The sequence below is a fragment of the Candida metapsilosis genome (genome assembly GCF_017655625.1).
Source record: "Candida metapsilosis strain BP57 chromosome Unknown scaffold7, whole genome shotgun sequence".
Taxonomy (NCBI): Eukaryota; Fungi; Ascomycota; class Pichiomycetes; order Serinales; family Debaryomycetaceae; genus Lodderomyces; species Lodderomyces metapsilosis.
Window position 1 is genome coordinate 1,802,724 of NW_027138165.1, and position 18,326 is coordinate 1,821,049.

The 18,326-nt window shown below is 38.0% G+C and overlaps 7 protein-coding genes across 7 annotated transcripts; 5 read left to right on the plus strand and 2 right to left on the minus strand. All coding sequences in view use genetic code 12, as the record gives it.

The window, feature by feature from the left end:
- Positions 1–2: 2 nt before the first annotated feature.
- Positions 3–5,780, minus strand: I9W82_005356 (putative RNA helicase; the record flags this gene model as incomplete). The annotated part of the gene is made up of 1 exon (XM_067694524.1): positions 3–5,780. The coding sequence occupies one exon, from the start codon at positions 5,778–5,780 to the stop codon at positions 3–5; it is 5,778 nt and encodes a 1,925-aa protein (XP_067546836.1).
- Positions 5,781–7,157: 1,377 nt separating this feature from the next.
- HAS1 (ATP-dependent RNA helicase) lies at positions 7,158–8,882 on the plus strand (the record flags this gene model as incomplete). Its single annotated transcript, XM_067694525.1, has 1 exon — positions 7,158–8,882. One exon carries the CDS (start codon positions 7,158–7,160, stop codon positions 8,880–8,882), a length of 1,725 nt encoding a protein of 574 aa, XP_067546837.1.
- Positions 8,883–9,044: 162 nt separating this feature from the next.
- HYS2 (DNA-directed DNA polymerase delta subunit) lies at positions 9,045–10,475 on the plus strand (the record flags this gene model as incomplete). The annotated part of the gene is made up of 1 exon (XM_067694526.1): positions 9,045–10,475. The coding sequence occupies one exon, from the start codon at positions 9,045–9,047 to the stop codon at positions 10,473–10,475; it is 1,431 nt and encodes a 476-aa protein (XP_067546838.1).
- Positions 10,476–10,766: 291 nt separating this feature from the next.
- On the plus strand, positions 10,767–12,095 carry I9W82_005359 (ubiquinol--cytochrome-c reductase subunit; the record flags this gene model as incomplete). Its single annotated transcript, XM_067694527.1, has 1 exon — positions 10,767–12,095. The coding sequence occupies one exon, from the start codon at positions 10,767–10,769 to the stop codon at positions 12,093–12,095; it is 1,329 nt and encodes a 442-aa protein (XP_067546839.1).
- A 120-nt stretch (positions 12,096–12,215) lies between these two features.
- CAG1 (guanine nucleotide-binding protein subunit alpha) lies at positions 12,216–13,547 on the minus strand (the record flags this gene model as incomplete). The annotated part of the gene is made up of 1 exon (XM_067694529.1): positions 12,216–13,547. One exon carries the CDS (start codon positions 13,545–13,547, stop codon positions 12,216–12,218), a length of 1,332 nt encoding a protein of 443 aa, XP_067546840.1.
- Positions 13,548–14,823: 1,276 nt separating this feature from the next.
- On the plus strand, positions 14,824–15,279 carry YNK1 (nucleoside diphosphate kinase; the record flags this gene model as incomplete). The annotated part of the gene is made up of 1 exon (XM_067694530.1): positions 14,824–15,279. One exon carries the CDS (start codon positions 14,824–14,826, stop codon positions 15,277–15,279), a length of 456 nt encoding a protein of 151 aa, XP_067546841.1.
- Positions 15,280–15,514: 235 nt separating this feature from the next.
- On the plus strand, positions 15,515–17,593 carry I9W82_005362 (SAGA complex subunit; the record flags this gene model as incomplete). The annotated part of the gene is made up of 1 exon (XM_067694531.1): positions 15,515–17,593. One exon carries the CDS (start codon positions 15,515–15,517, stop codon positions 17,591–17,593), a length of 2,079 nt encoding a protein of 692 aa, XP_067546842.1.
- Between the last annotated feature and the right edge of the window lie 733 nt (positions 17,594–18,326).

Here is an 18,326-nt window from a genome sequence, read left to right on the forward strand (position 1 = left end):
CTCTATAAAAGGGTAGTTTCTAGATCGTACTTTATATACATTGCATCATTGACACAAGTAATAGTTACACTCTTGCCAAATAAGTCATCTGGAATATCCACTTCACAGGAAACAATTCCCTTTTTCTGTTTAAGTCTAGGCGAAGCTCTCTTAAGTAAAAACAACTCTTTTCCATCGTGGATTATTACAAACCACGATTCCCTTTGTGGTTTAGGGAAATGAGGACAATAGACTTTAAATTCGTCGGTAAGTGGATAATTGTTGTGAGTGAATGTCACACGACCAACTTCTCGTTCACTCTGCTTGAAATGTAATTCTCCAGTGGGTAAGTGAGAGGCAACATTGACAAATTGTTTTCTTGCTTCTTCGTCTCTACTAGCAGGGGTCCTCGCAGTGGAGTTTTCTTTACAAACACGAAGCTTTTCCGCAGTTTTGAACAACTGACCCTTATTCATCAGTCCCAAGCCCTTGAGCGTGATGTTGCTTGCTGCTGTTGTTTTCGAAATCAATTTCAAACCTGGCAATGTAGTCACAGGGTCATCATCATACCAGCATCTCTGTTTTATACATTGCATCAATTCGGTAAATGTCAATACAGCACTCAAGAACCCCATTTCAGCAGCTGCGTCAATATAAGCCTGTAATATACGCAACGCCTGATCCAAAATTGAAACAGTGTCCTGACTATAATCCGCAATTGGCAATTCATCTCTACTCATAAATGCTTGAAGTAACAAGTACGCCTTCACATGAGGGTCCCAAATAAATTCCCGCTCAAGATCTTCTGCTGGGTATCTCATAGCAAGTGATAGCTCCATATTGATCAACTCCTCCCCATGACGTGTTGCCAATTCATCATACTCAGTTGCTTCACACAACAATCTCAAAGCGTCTCTAAAACTCAAATCTGGTTTAATCCTATTGACAAAGTTTCGCATAGTTAAATGGGAAAGATAGTAGTAGGAAGATATGTGCAAGAATGGAGTTGGATGAAGGTCTTCAGTTCCTCCGGTATAAACACACTTGGATTCCACTAGACTGTCGATACTCTTGTCAATAAGGCCTGCCAAATATTGAGATATACCATATTGAGAAACATCTTCAATACCATAGTACGTGGGATTGTTATGAGCTCTTCTATAAAGAAAAGTCCATGTTAAAAAGTCCATTGCTTCCTGTCTCGTCTTTATCGTTCCTGTAGAAATTTCGGCACCAAGATGATTATCCAACACTTTATGCAACGAAGATTCAACAGGGAATCCCAAGTTTAGAAAGTGTTTGTAGAATATTTTCTTTGACTCCTTGGTGTATACAATTGCAGTACCACTAGTGTCAAACGCTGGTCTTCCCGCACGTCCCATCATTTGGAGAATATCTGTCAAATCCATGTCTCTGTATCCTTCAATCTTTGCATCGAAAAACTGCGTTCCCTTGACAATAACAAGATGGGCTGGTAAATTAACACCCCATGCCAAGGTTGAAGTGGCAATCAAGATTTGAATCTTGCCTGATTCAAACAACTTGTGAGAAATTTGACGATCAGACTCAACTAAACCAGCATGATGCAAACCCATTCCAAATTGCAATGAAAGTTTCAAAGTTTCATCCTTGACCTTTTCCAACACATCTTCCAATTCATAATCTGACATGTTTAAAAATCTCCGAGGGTTAGATTCCATTCCACATAAGTGTATCAAGTCCAATGCAGTCAATCTTGTTTGACGTCGAGATGCAACAAAGATCAATACCGGTTTGTCAGGCGAATGTTGCTTGATTGCCAAGAATGCTGGTTTATTCATTGTCTTCATCAAAGGACAAAATGCCAAATTATCAGGGAACCCATCAATGTAGATTTGCAAAGGAACCGGACGCACTGATTGTGGGAAATTGAAAAGCCCGTTCCTCACACCTAACCATCCTGCCATATCGAAAGCATTCGAAACAGCAGTTGACATACCAAGTAGTCTTATTGGTTGCTTGGTTTGTGATGAGATATAATTGACACGACTAACAATCATTTCCAAAATAGGACCACGGTCACTTGCCAACAAATGAATCTCGTCCATAATAACAAGCGACACCTTTTGTACAAACTTTCTTGTTTGCCAATTACGTGATATACCATCAAACTTTTCTGGGGTAGTGATAATTATATCAGCTTCTTTAACTTCATCAACACTGGGCAAAGAATCACCAGTCAATTCAACCAATTTATGGCTACTATTTTTCGAAATTCTCTTTCTCCAATCGTCAACCCTTTCACGAACCAAAGCTTTCATAGGAGCAATATAAACAACTTTTGAAGAAGGAAACTCGTTAAACGCATGCCAAATGGCCAACTCGGCCACCAACGTCTTTCCTGATCCTGTGGGGGACCCCACAAATGCACTTTCATTTGTGTTATACAACGTATGAAATACCATTGTTTGCATGGGGTTAAAGTACTTGAATTTCGAGGAGTATATTTTTTCGATTTCTGGGTTATTCAATGCAGTAACAGGCAATGGTTGTAAACGTAAGAGCTCTGTCTTCATAGTCTCATTCTGAGGTCTGATCAAATGTTGGAATGATACTGGGTGGACCGTCTCTGATCCAATCCATGAATCAGATACAATTCTGACGATAACTTGTGACGGAAGTGGGTCCGATAATGGAATCATGAAATCCATTTCATGAGGACTATTCAACTGTCTTTTATGCAAGATAAATTTCTCCACGTGCAAAACATTGCTACTATCTGATTCTTCAACACTAAGCCAAAAGTATTGAGCCAGGCCATGAATTCTATCATCCCATACAAAATCTGGCTGAAGCACTATATGAATTCTCATGACATTTGTAGTAATGGGAAAAATCTCTGAATCAAGCTCTATATATGGGAATTTTCCAACAAGCTTGTACAATACATTACCCATCAGTTTATTATGCACCAAATCACCTAATTCAGCCGGTTCCATATCTCTAAGCATTTCCATTGAGGGGTTCTTTGATTTAATATTTCTCAACACTGGCTCAGGTAAGTCAAATTGCATCATTGGATGTTCAAATGACCAAATACGTCGATCAATGGACTTACACAAGGATAACATCAAATTCATTAATTTGCTCCACCTCCTATTCATTGCAATTAAGAACAAGGCCCGACAAATTCTGGCAGAGTTTTGGGCCACATAATTTGAATCTGAAATCAATGCTGACTCTCGTATATTTGCTTGTGAAATGAATGCTTGAAGTAAAATGTTTGTCTTTCCTTGAGGAGTGTCGACATTTGCACCAATTTGGCAAGGCGAGTCCTCCTCCATCAACTGTTTTAATTCTTTAGCTTCCTCTTCTCTAAATTTTATGCTGTCGAATTCACTACTCATACTAATCATTGATAATATGTCAGCCTCTGTTGCCAACGGATTCACCATTTGATTGAATATTTCCACAGAGTTGCTTAGCAAGTAGAAGTCTGATGCTATTCTTCCCAAATCTTTGGGCATGAATGATCCAGTCTCGTCGTCATAAACAATCATTTGCAATCCATGAAGTCTTTTTGCGCAAGATATAATCAATTCTCTTCTTCTGTTGATCAAGAGCGGATCATCTTGTATCTCTTGCCAGGACATTCCGTATGCGAAGGGATTCTTCTTCATTCTAGTTATCATATATGTGTATCCTAGCCATTGGACACCTTCATCAACATTAGTCACCGTTCCTAATGAAATCTCCGCATTCAAGTTGTCAATCAACTTCTCCTTCAATTTTGATTCAATTGGATGTTGCTGAGTCAACAAGGCAACATAGTGATCAAGTTTGTCACTAGTGGTACACAAAATACCAGTTCCAAAATTTTCATACTGTGGTCTACCAGCACGTCCAAAAATTTGAATGACATCAGATATACCCAAGTCCGTGAATCCACCTTCTTTCGGGTTATAGACTTGAGTGCCCTTGATAATTACAACTGCTGCTGGCAAGTTAACACCCCAAGCCAATGTTGAAGTACAACACAATACTTTTATAGCATCACTTTCAAACATTTTTTCAGTCAAGTTACGGTCACTTCGAAGCATACCGGCATTATGGGTTCCAAATCCATGGGGGAACAACTCTCTCAATTCTTTGCTTCTATTCTTTTGAGAAGCCTCTCGTTTGTACTTTTCATAGTATTCGTTTTCACTGCAATCAAACAACCCTAATTCATTATGATCTTGTGCCATCAGAATAAATGTCCTTGCTGTATTAACAGTTTCCTTTCGTGAATGTACAAACACCATAACTTGTAGACCTTGATTAACATACTCTGAAAGCTTCTCATAAGAGACTTTGTCCAAGTTTTCTCTTGCAGTTTTGGAGCCTGATTTGCCACGAACACCTAAAACTTGTTGCTGTAATGGAATTGGTCTAAATGACTGATCAAAGTAAAACATCCCTACGCTCCTGTTTACACCAAGGAAATCAGCCACATCCATATAATTGGGTAAAGTTGCCGATAATCCCACAACTCGTATCATCAGCTGGGTACTCTCCACTTGTCGCAAGGTACGTGCAACCAATGTCTCAATAACAGACCCACGATCTTCATGCAAAAGATGAACCTCATCAATAATAAGTAGTTTGACTTTTGACACTAGTTCACTATCACCAGTCAGTTTTCTTGTGACCACATCCCATTTTTCCGGTGTAGTGACAATAATTTGAGTAGCAATAATTTCCTGTCTACTTAATTGCATATCACCAGTCAATTCACGTACCTTGATACCTAGCCACTGGAGTTTTTTCGAGTATTTCTCCACAATTTCTGCCGCCAAAGCTTTCAAAGGAGCAACGTAGACAATTTTGAATTCGTCGTAATCAATGTCAATGGATATTTCATTATCATTACCGACAGTTTCAGTAATAAATTGTCCAATTGTGTGCAAAATTGTCAACAAAGCTACATCTGTTTTACCGGCACCTGTTGGAGCACAAATAAGCATGTTTTCGTTACTATTATAAGCAACGGGGTAAACCAAACTCTGAACTTTATTGAGGGAATCGTAGTTTTTAAAAGTTCCTTGACATAAAAAGTCCAAATCCTTGACTTTTACGAGCTGTTTCTTGGAAATCCATTTATTAGGCAGTTCCTCAGGGTAAGGTATAATCAATTCTTCGTTCAATGGGTATGAATTCCTAGTTGTGCCTTTAGGTAAAGCAAACTTTCCACCAGTTATGGCAGCTATGTTTACAGTATCCTGTTTTTTATACACGTGTGGATATTTTTGATATTCCGACTTCGGTAGTAATTGTTGGTTGGCATTACGTTTTTGATTATCTATCAACAATTGTGCTCTGTCTTGTGCTGATAATAAACCCTGCTTCCTTGCTTCAGCAAACGCTTGCTTATTTTGAACAATTTTCGATATTAAATTAAACTCTTCAAACCCTAAAATGTCAAATAGTGAGGATTGGAGTTGCTCATCACTGGTTGAATCTGTGACCAAGGACTGTATAAGAGTGAATGTTTCCTGCTCTTCTTGGCCTCTGTTTAGACTAATCTTTCCACATTCATCCTGAATTTGCTTTAAAATTTGTGCATCATTCGACAGAGATCCCTCTATCATACGCCTAAATGACTTGGTAGAAATACCATCAAACCGTGACAAAATGGTTTCAACTGGAGTAAATTTAGCATACTCGTTATCTATGACTGGCACTTTTGCGTGCAGTTGTTGCTGATGAGCCTGTAGAGCATCAACCATGGGTTGCATGGCTTGCATGTATGATTTAGTTGATGACACTGTGTATGCAGACATTCTCTGGATTAGAAGATGATAAGTGTGGTGAATACAGAGAATGGCAATGGTATTATTCTTAATGTGAGTCAAAAGTGAAAAATCTAAAGAATGAGTCTTTTTGCTCTTTCTCTCATTTTTAAAAATGTCCACACCTATTTTGTGTCATAGTAAACAAACCCAATTTTAGTTCAAGATGCATATCGTAAGAATGAGGATAACTCTGTCAAATGGACCACTAATGGAGTTACAAGACTTGATGCTATGTCTGCTCAAACAGCAGAATCGATCTATGCTGGTCCCAGAGCTCCTACTCTTCTCTACAGGAAGTTAGAAGATTTGTATTATGTAATTAATTACTTAAACAGTACTGCATATAATGAAAATGTAGACACAAACAAAACCGTGGACATTTTTAAAAGACCCTTTTTGCTTCAGTCATTTGATATCTCAGTAATGTAGACATTTCAGCATATCATTCTATAGCTGAACTTATTACGAGTAACTTTTGTTAGACATGTATATGCCTAAGTTTATTGTATAAAGTAGTAGGGCCTGTATCAATTAACAAGCCTTGATACTCTCTTTTTGACTGGTTAGATCTAAATGACCACGAATTGAAGGTAATTGCTCCTCTTGTGACTACCATCTACATCTCCATAATCTAGGTCAATGCTTCGTTGCTAAGTGATTGTTCAATTACTCTCAAGTGTGTTGGTAGCTCCTTCCTAATTGGGACGTTTGAAGCTTTTTTCAAACTTCAGCATTTTTTGTAAAGTTTTTTACCTTCTGAATATTGCGTTAATAAACTTTCACCAAAAGCAATCAATATGTTTGAGTATACTTGTAGAGAAATGTGAACTGAGTAACTTTTATTAAACATGTATTAGGCTAATGTTGAAGTTTGAGCTTTTATAGGAGTAAAATGTTTGTGTTGTTCTGTCCGTCCATGTAAATCAGCCTAACCGCATTAGACTGTCTCCCAACGAACGGGAGCTGATATATAGAAGCTTTCTTTGCTTTGACCGAAATGTGGATGTGAGACTTTTAAACCTCAGAGGATAACTTATCCAGTTGACAAAAGCTTGTAGATTTTTATGTAAACTTTTGCACAAAATTTGTGCAAGATAAACAACAAGAAAGATACACCTATGTGGTCAGAGAATATAAACTAGAAGATTGATTTCATTTACTCATTCTAAGCATAGTTGTATTGCCGTATTACCATTGCATCTATACTCCCTGAAACTAACCTTCTGGCTGCAAAAAACAAATAAGTTTGGCACTGAATACACGACCCCATGCAAAGAATATATTTTTTTTTTCTCTCCTTTCTTTAAAAAGATAGAGATGAGAGAGATGAGACTATTTTATCAGAGATATCTGAATCACGTCATCATGGCAAAGCACCCTATTGACAAGAAGAAGTCAAAAAAATCATCTATAGAGCCACCCAAGAGCTCCAAAAAGAGATCTAGAGATGAATCAGAGTCAGAAAGTGAGGTCGAGGAAGTGGATACTGAAAAGGCTGTTGATCAGTTAGATGATGAGTTCGATGAGGTTGCGGGTCTTCTTGGACAAGACATCAAAGACCCTGAAGAAAAAGCAGCCAACAAGAAGAAAGCAAAAGATGAAAAGAGGTTACAAGAGTTGACTAAACCTAAAGTTGTTGAATCGACTGAGGGGGATGATGATGATGATGATGAATCTGAAGACAACTACTCTTTTGAAAAAGCTGAATTTTCAGAACCAACAATGAAAGCGATTAGAGAAATGGGATTCAAGAAAATGACCAAAGTACAAGCCAAAACTATACCCCCATTGTTAGCAGGAAGAGATGTGTTGGGAGCTGCAAAGACTGGGTCAGGTAAAACATTGGCATTTTTAATCCCAGCTATTGAACTCTTGTACTCATTGAAAATTAAACCAAGAAATGGTACCACCGTTATCATAATTACACCTACAAGAGAGTTGGCTTTGCAGATTTTTGGAGTTGCCAGACAATTGATGGAACATCACTCGCAAACTTGTGGAATTGTGATTGGAGGTGCTGATCGAAGACAAGAAGCAACTAAATTGGCTAAAGGTGTCAATTTATTAGTTGCTACCCCAGGAAGACTTTTGGATCATTTGAAGAACACCCAGGGTTTTGTGTTTAGCAATTTGAAGGCATTGATTATAGATGAAGCCGATAGAATTTTGGAAATTGGATTTGAAGAAGAAATGAAACAAATTATAAAAATATTGCCTAATGAGGACAGACAAACAATGTTGTTTTCAGCAACACAAACCACCAAAGTTGAAGATCTTGCACGTATTTCCTTGAGACCAGGACCATTGTATATAAATGTTGTTCCAGAAAAAGATGTTTCCACTGCTGATGGATTGGAACAAGGGTATGTGGTATGTGATTCGGACAAGAGATTCCTCTTGTTATTTTCATTCTTGAAGAGAAATGTTAAAAAGAAGATCATCGTCTTTTTATCTTCTTGTAATAGTGTCAAATTTTACAGTGAATTGCTCAATTATATTGATTTACCAGTATTGGACCTTCATGGAAAACAAAAGCAACAGAAACGTACAAATACGTTTTTTGAATTTTGCAATGCCAAGCAAGGTATATTGGTGTGTACTGATGTTGCAGCTAGAGGGTTAGATATTCCTGCTGTTGATTGGATTATTCAATTTGATCCACCAGATGACCCAAGAGACTATATCCATAGAGTTGGTAGAACAGCCAGAGGTACTCAAGGAAAAGGTAAATCACTAATGTTTTTAACCCCATCAGAATTGGGGTTCTTGAGGTATCTTAAAGCTGCTAATGTACCACTCAATGAATACGAGTTCCCCACAAACAAGATTGCCAATGTTCAATCACAATTGACAAAACTTATCAAGACCAACTATTTGCTACACCAATCGGCTAAAGACGGATACAGAGCCTATTTACAAGCATACGCTTCACATAGTTTGAAAACTGTTTATCAAATTGATAAATTGGATTTGGTAAAAGTTGGTAAATCTTTTGGATTTGACGTTCCTCCAAAAGTAAATATAACTATTGGTGCAAGCGGTAAATCAATTGAAAAGAAGCATAAGAAACAAAGGAGGGATAAGAATTGAGTAGTATACATGTATAGATGATTTTAAAAATGTTATCGAAATGAATTGGGTGAAGTGTAAAAAGTTGTTTCTGGCAAAATAAAAAAAATTTCGCGCATTGATTATAGACGCGTTAGAAATTTCATCCGAAACCAAAGTCATCTATTCTACATTCATCAAAACATGTCGTACTCCCAGTATATCAACAAAGGAATCGAGACTCAGGATGCTCATAGAAAGGATATTGTAATACTGTCTGAATTTGCCAAACTAAATGAGTTCCTCATTGACCTTAAATCACGTAAATACGATCAACAATATTTTTCAATGTATCAATATCGATACAATAAATTACAACAACGTGCCTTGGCTAATGCCATGAAGAAATGGGGTAATGGAACAACAAAAATTGATGGACAGACTATCGTCAAACAGGATAAAATTTTGGATATAGAAGGTGGGAAACTTTGCTGGGTCATTGGAACTGTGTTTGTTGATGCCAAATACAAGTTGAATATTTTAAACGATGTCGAAAAGGGCACTGATGATATCTTGCCATTAGAGCCTGTCTCATATTTAGATAATGACGAGCAACCAGTGGTTATGTTGGAGGATGAATCAGGTAGGGCCATTTTACATAATGATGAATTTTTAACGAAAAATTTATTAGTGACAGGATGTATTGTTGCTGTGTTGGGGATTGAAATTCAAGCTGGTATTTTTGAGATTATGGATGTTGCGTATCCTGAATGTGCTCCACAAAAGCCACTTGCCAGTGGTAGTAGATCAGGAAAAGTTGCAATAGTGTCTGGTTTAAACATAGGCTTGGAAGGGAATTATGATCTCAAGCTAGAGCTTCTCAAACAGTATCTTACTGGTGAACTTGGTGGTGATTGCGACAAACAGTTTAATGCCAATATATCTCAATTGATTATTGCTGGTGATTCTATTGAACCATTACAGACAGTTGATGAAGAAGAGGATTTGAAAAATTATATAACTACAAACAATTATGGATCAAAGAACATCTCCAAATACAATAACGAGGCATTGAAACAGCTAGATTTATTTATAAGTGAACTAATTACAACCATGCCCATAGCAGTGATGCCAGGAGAACACGACCCAGCAGAAATATGTCTTCCTCAGCAACCATTACACAAATCCTTATTCAAAACCAATCAATCAGTACTTGGAAGTAGTAGATTGAGTCGATTAACAAATCCTACATGGCTCGAGGTTGATAAGGTGAGATTGTTGGGAACTAGTGGACAAAATGTGAATGATGTAAAGAAATACGTGACAAAAGAAGCACATACCGATTCATTAAAGATTATACGTGCAAGTATGAAATGGCAAAATTTTGTGCCTACAGCTCCAGATACTTTATACTGTTATCCATTTGACAATTGTGATCCATTTATTTTAGAATCAGAACTACCCCATGTATATTTCGTTGGAAATCAGGACAAGTTTGCAACCGATACTTATACATGTCCTGATTCGAAGGCTCAAGTGCGATTGATCAGTGTACCACAATTTAAATCTACTGGTGAGTTTGTAGTGCTTGATTTGAGTACGTTAGAGGTAGAGGTGGCAAAGATAGAAGTTTGAAATGGGTAAAGTTAGGTTGTTTGGGATATATGGGTTATGTAGTATATCTAGCGCTACCATACCATGGTTTATATTATTTCTCATCTATTCTATTGGTTGAATTTTATGAACAAACGCTACCAATTACTTTTTCCTGCCAATCACTTGAAAAAAAAAAAAAAAAAACTTCACAGTATTTGAGTCTTAACGTTTAATCTCAAAAAGACCTTTGGTTTGTTTATATATATCTCACTTGTGTGGTTTACTTTTTTTCCATAGACATTGCCAATTGTTGATTTTATTTAAGATATCATGATTCGTGGCTCATCAGTATTGAGAAGCGTTACTGCCCGTCGTTTCGTATCAAGCAGCACCAAACACACCACCTTGTCCAATGGTATCACTGTTTCTACTGAAACCATTCCAAATGCACAACACTCAGCTGTTGGATTGTACTTTTCCGCTGGTTCTAGATCTGAACATCCTTACAATAATGGTGTTTCTGCATTGACAGCCACTGTTCTTTCACAACAACACAATGCTTCTACTGATGGAGTTGTTGTAAGTGCTCAAAACGGAAGAGAATTCAACGGTGTTGTTGCTGAAACCACCAATGACAATATTGAAGCTGCAGGAAAGTTACTTTCAACTATTGCAACCAATGCTGAAGAAATTGTTTCCAAAGCTGATTTCCAATTTGGTAAAAACTTTTTAATCAACGAAGCTAATGCTCTTGAAGCAAACCCAAGATCAAGAGTTATCAGTCATTTGTCTGCTACTGCATACCAAGGTTACTCTTTGGGTTTACCAAAATTGGGTACCGAAGAATCTATTTCTGGATTGGAACACCAAGACTCCTTGCGTCACTTGTCCAAGTACTTGGTTAACGACAACATTGCTATCACTGCTGCAGGTAACTTTGAACACGACAAATTGGTTGAAGTTATCGAATCTAACTTGAAGGTTGCTCAAGGTGTTAGACCAGAAAAGAAACCAGCTTCATTCTTGGGTTCAGAAGTTAGAATGAGAGATGACACTATGCCAAAGGCTTACGTTTCAATTGCTGTTCACGGTGAAGGATTGGGTTCACCAGACTTGTACACTTCTAGAGTTGCTGCCAAGATCTTTGGTAACTTTAACATCCACTCACCAAAAGCTCACTACAAATCATCAAAGTTGTCATCAATTGTTCAAGAATACAACATTGTTGAAAAATACGAACACTTTTCCAAATCATTGTCTGACCATGGTTTATGGGGGTTCTATGCTGAAATTCCAGACAGATTCACCGTTGATGACTTTGTTCACTTTACATTGAAACAATGGAACAGATTATCCATCTCAATCAGTGAAGCTGAAGTCGCTAGAGCTAAAGCACAAGTCAAGACCCACCTTTTGAGAGGATTGACCCACACAAAGCGTGTTGCTACACACAATGCTAGAGACGTTTTGGCTCTTGGTCATCAAAGATCTCTCACTGAAGCATTCCAACAAATTGATGCCATCACTGTTGCTGATGTTAAGAGATGGGGTCAAAACAAGGTCTGGGACAGGGATATTGTTATCTCCGGTACCGGTTTGATTGAAGATTTGTTGGACTACAACAGAAACAGAAATGAAATGGCCATGATGAGATGGTAAGCGAGGAGGAGAAAAAGCAGAAGAAGGAGGTGACAAGCGCTGACATGTGTAGATGTATTTAATATACGATTTATCGATTAAAATGAGATGTAAGGGAAGCCAGGCGTCGAGGGATCCACTTTACATGATACCACTCTTTTTCAAATTCAGTTGAATAACAATATCAGCAACAGCACTCAAGACAAACTTCATTGACTTTGTATCAGTAGCACATGTCCGATGAACATATATCGGCTTATTTGTCCTATTCATTTTCAAAAAATTTGTTTCAAAAAATTTAAGTGCTTCATTAACATCATCACTCTTGCCCATATAATCAGGGAAATAATTCTTTAATGGATTACGTTTAATCTTTTCTTCAAATATGTCAATCTTGTTCAAAAATAGGATGAATGGAGTATTGACAAACCATTTTGAGTTACACAATTGATCAAATAAGATAATAGATTCGTGCATACGATTAACACGTTCATCTTCAAACAACATTTGATCGTATTCATTTATGGCCAAGACAAACAATACTGCCGTGATATCATCAAAACAATGTATCCATTTCTTACGTTCACTTCGTTGTCCACCTGCATCCAACACTTTAAATTGAAATGAGTTGATGGTAAAGTTGGTTTCAGTGATTCCCGTGGTTTTAATCCGTCCTTTCAAAATGTCCAAATCGGAGCACAAGTAAGTTGGATCAGCAAAATTGAAGACGTTATCGAAATAGTATTCAGCACTACTTTCGAATTGAAACTCGTTTGATCTCTCAAAGCACTTTTTGATTCCAGAATCATTGGTCCATAACTGATGTATTGATTCAGCAATATCACGACGCGAGTATCGAGATTGCTGCTTATCACCACCAGCTGCTTGCGGTATGCCCGATAACACTTCGTCCCTAATCTCAGGATCAATTTCATCATCGTAATCGTTGGTGTTGGATCTATTGGCTTGATCAGTATCACCAAGAAACTCAACTACTCCAGTACTGTTCAACTTCCGTTTCATTTTCGTCTTTTCATCATATTTCAAGATGTAGTCATTCAAGAAGTTAGTTCCACCAGCAATACCAGTATCAATCTGAGTCAAAGCATCACTTCTCAACACGCATCGTTTGAATGGAATCAATGCACTGCCTGGCTTATCACAATCTAGAGGAATCTTTAATTTACGAGCTTGAATAATCAAAATCTTCATACTTTGAATCACGTCACACCAAATAATGTTTGCATATTGCATTCGTTCTTGCTGAGTGAAACCTCCCTTGTGTAATAATTTGAGTTGCTTCAAAACTGTTGATTTGCCACTTTCACCTGCGCCTAGCAACAACAATTTGACTCCATTCTTGGAATTGGCTTTGTTCAAGTGTAAAGATTGTTCAATGGCATCATTGATTTGCTTATCTTGCAAAAATGGATCTTGTTCATCCTCAATTGGAGTACTTGCACCACAGCCCATTGTTTAAGATCCTGAGATGACGTGTTGTCGCGGAGGAATTAAACGAGTTAATAATGAAATCAGCTATTCCTTGTTTTCCAAAGTTGAAGGTACCGAAGAGTTACCAATTTAGACGTTGATGAAGAATGAAAGAAATCCAAGAGTTCAAAGGAACGGCACAATAGAAGGAAAAAAAAAAAAACGTCACGAAAAGCTGCTACGAGCATTGGGAATGATTTAAACATGAAGTTCGCCTTAAGGCGTTGAGGTAATATAATTTTTTGTCGCGTTAATATTTACATCAAAAATAATTTCTTTTTTTTTTTTTCTTGTACAAGAGTGTTGACTGTTTCAGATTTACTAATTGGGTAGTAATTGGAAACTTTGGGGTTTCTATTGTTTTGAGTTTTGATGCAAGGTACATTCACTTAACTTGCGGTGATTCGGAGGAGCGTAGAGGAAAGAATATGAGTTGCAATGATACCAAAGATTACGAGAATTCAGTCGAACTATCTTGAGATATGACGCTGCTTATATTAGAAAGGTGTACGAATCTAATCGTATTCGAAATGTCATGAAAGAAGTGGAGATGATGCAGTCTTATCCTAGAAGAGGTAGACTTGGAAGAGGGAATACGTTCAAGTGATGGACTAAATAACAACGCCCGAATTGCAACAAAACCTGCAGAATTCCAAACCTGGAGAAGTCTTCGGTAGAAGGATACGTTCAAGGACACGGAGATTTCCTAAGTTCAATGTTGAATTGGATTCTGCATTCAATGCCTAATTTCAATGTCTAATTTCAATGTCGTGAATAGAATTTTGAACATTTGCGACACAGCAAGTATCGAGAACGTGGCCTAAGTTGCAAGCACTTATTGGACAATGGGGGGAAAGTTGAGAGATTTGGATGTTTCTGATCAATCACTAGATCTCTCGGTGTCATTTAGAAAAGTCCAACCAGTCAAATACCCCTTCAATTGTATTACGAACTCGAGTTTATGGAAGAGGCAGAACTTGCTATACACTCCCACTGACCTATGTTTACGCGGACACAAGTGCCTTACCAGTGTATGTTACAGCATCTACATTCCAATTCAAGCAAGGGTTTTTTGTTTGCTTTTGTGTTGGAGTAGCTTCATTTGTGCTTTGTATTTTGGGTATGTCCATCAGTTTCAATTCTTTTTGCGCAACCAATTGACGTGGAAGAAAATTTTAATTTCATTTTTTTTTTGACAAAAATTTTTCATCCATTCCCCTTCTTTCTTTTTCCTTCAACCCAACTCAAATACTCAATTATGTCAGACGAAAGAACTTTCATTGCTATCAAACCAGACGGTGTCCAAAGAGGTTTAATCTCAGCCATCCTCGGTAGATTCGAAAACAGAGGTTACAAATTGGTTGGAATCAAATTGGTTCAACCAACCGAATCTCTTTTGAGAACTCACTACGAGGATTTGCAATCCAAGCCATTCTTCCCATCATTGTTGAGCTACATGTTGAGCGGTCCAGTCTTGGCTACCGTTTGGGAAGGTAAGGATGTTGTTAAGCAAGGTAGAGCTATTTTGGGTGCCACTAACCCATTGCAAAGTGCTCCAGGTACCATCAGAGGTGACTACGCTGTTGACATGGGTAGAAACGTTTGTCACGGTTCTGACTCTGTTGAATCTGCCAAGAAGGAAATTGACTTGTGGTTCAAGAAGGAAGAATTGGTTGAATACAAGCCAGCTTTGTTCAGCTGGATCTACGAATAGGCGTGTTGGATATTTAATAGTATTAGCTTTATAAATAAACACAGTGTCTGTTTAGTAAATTGAAGTTGTAGAGTAGCTTCTCTTTGCTTGTTGTGTATGTATTTCTATTGTATAACTCTGATCGGGAAAAAAACGAGTTGGAAAAATTATTGAATCGAGTACAAAGACCACACAACTCTAGAAACATTAGATCAAATAACGGAATCGCCACCGCCTTGATATCTCATAGTAAACAATGGCTTCAATCGAACAGGATGACTTATTCAACGCCGAGGATGATGATATGGAAGATGAATATCAAGACAATGAAAACAGTCAAGACTATGACATGGAGCCTGAGGATGATCAAGTGGAGAATGCTAACAATCAGGATGATGATGATATAATTGATGGAGACGATGATGAGATGGAAGTGGAGGACGAGGACGATGAAGAAGAAGACGAAGAGGAGGGTGGTGAAGAGGGAGACGAAGAAGAGGAAGAAGAAGATGAGGGGGAAGGTGAAGAAGAGGATGAGGATGGCGAGACTACAAAGACCAAGACCGGTGGTAGTGAGATAGAAAGAGAGAAAATAGAAGGCGCTGCTTCAGTTGATGAAGACAAACCGCTTGCAGAGCAGAAACAAGCACTGGCTGGATCCCCTCACGCAAGTGATAAAGTGGAGGCACTCGAGACTGAAGATGTTAGCCAGGTGAATGAACAGCCACTCGATACTACTCACGAAGATACTCCATCCAAACCATCTCAGGATACACAAATTGATTCTCAGACACCGCAATCCCTATCTACAGAACCAACGAGGGATGAGCTAATCAAGGACGTTGAAGAATCCGAAACCAATTTGCCATTTCGTCAGCAAATCATTGCCAAGGCTCGTAAAGCCACCGACTTTGATATCATTCCACAAGTTGCTATACCGTATACATCCCAATGTCATGCATTGGCATTTACACAGGGTCCCAAATGGATCATCACTGGTGGTGAAGATGGATTTATACGAAAATATGACTTTATACAATCAGTTGAAGGTAAAGCACCCTTAACCATGGCACAAAAACACAATTTATCTGATTCGTTATCCAATGGTGGTGTAATTTGTTCATATTGGGAGAATGAACAACCATTGACACGGAAACAATTAATGAAGCAAAATCCGAAACTAAAAGACTCTGATTTTTCAACTGGTAGTGTATCCTATGAGCCAAAGGTAAATCCTGTATACGCATTGGAAGCAGAACGCAATGGATTGTGGTGCTTATCGGGGTTGTTATCCGGTGGTATTAGTCTTTACACTATGAGATATAATGAAGGTACAATCCATCATTATTTCAATCATGGAACGTCGCAGTACCCACGAAGAGGTCATACTGACACCGTGAGTGCATTGAGGTTAAATCAAGAGCAAAATCGGTTCTTGAGTGGATCATGGGACAAGACAATCAGAGAATGGGATTTGAATACGGGCAAAACTACTATCGAGTTCCTACCTTCATCAGGACAGATTTCAAATATACAATATCGACCTGATGGATTGGATGATATTTCTTTCACAACGATTGATGAGTCTGGTGATGTATCCAATGGAAATAAAAGCAAAGCCAATAATGATGACGAAGATGAGGTTGATTCATTATTTGGTGACAGTGACCAAGAAGAAAAACAACAAGAAGAGCAACAGCCAACAAATTATCAAGACCACCCCCCTCCATCAAAAGAAGCACAGTCTAAACCACACTTAAACTCCAACATATTCATGAGTTCGAGCATCGATGGAACAATAAATATCTGGGACATTCGGTTAAACCAACCAGTAATTCGATTAGGTGTATCTGAAGGCACACCACCATGGTGTATGTCACTGACATGGTCCAACGATGGAGACTTCATCTACGCAGGACGTCGTAATTCCACAATTGATGAATTATCAATCAAGATGCCTCATAAAAGATCACAATCTGGTCATCACAAAGATACAATGGTGCCCAACGTTTCCAAATTGTTACAGTTCCCCAAAATCAGTGGTCCTGTAAGTGCATTAAGTACCATGCCCAATAAAGATTTCTTACTTTGTGGATCCAACGATAATATTCGATTATATAACTTAAGACTTTATGATGATTTGAGTAATATGGAAGTCAATTTGAAGAAACAGGCTACTCCATTCTTGATCGTGCCTGGCCACCATGGTGGTATGTTGTCTCAATTATATGTTGATGAAACCGGGAGGTTTATGGTTAGTGCGAGTGGGTATAGAGGTTGGGGACATGGACAGTACACAGATACAGTATTAATTTATGAAATAGACTTTGTATAAGTGTATATAAATGTTATACATTAGGTGGCATGTATATACTCTGGTGTAGTATAAGGTCTCTATAGGACTGTTACATTTCCAGCTAACTAGATAAATGAACAACAAAGATCAAGTTTAACGAGTGAAAACAAAAGAGATATTCAAGAGATCAAACCTACACCATTGCCGGAGAGTTAAAACATCCCATAACAACAGGGATGTTTAGTACAAATAATATCAAATAAAAAACACAAAATGTAAAATAAATGGGCTTTAGCAAATTGCAACCAAATCATCGACAACAAACAGCTGAACGTGTATCTTTCAATAACAAACTGAATCATCTTCATCACTTCTCACAAGTTGAACAATTTTAACAGACTTCATACTCTCCACCTCTAACAAGTTGAATTACAAACATTGACCATCTGACTCTTGACTCTGACCTTAATTATCTTAGACCCTAACTTTAGACCTTTCATTGATTGATTATTTTCATCCCAGCTTCCGACTCTTCACCCATTCTCCATCAACCATCATCATCCGTCATTGGCTCCGGATACTAGTTGGCCAGACCAGCACCATTGCACAACTCAGGACAAATCCAGCGACTTCAAACAGGATCCCAGTGGATCACCATACAACAACATTGACAACATTCGACAGTTTAATAGTTTATGTGCTTGAAACCTCCAAGCACAGCTCATCGTATTGAGTATCCTTTGAAATATATTGTGCTCGTGTTTCTCTTGTT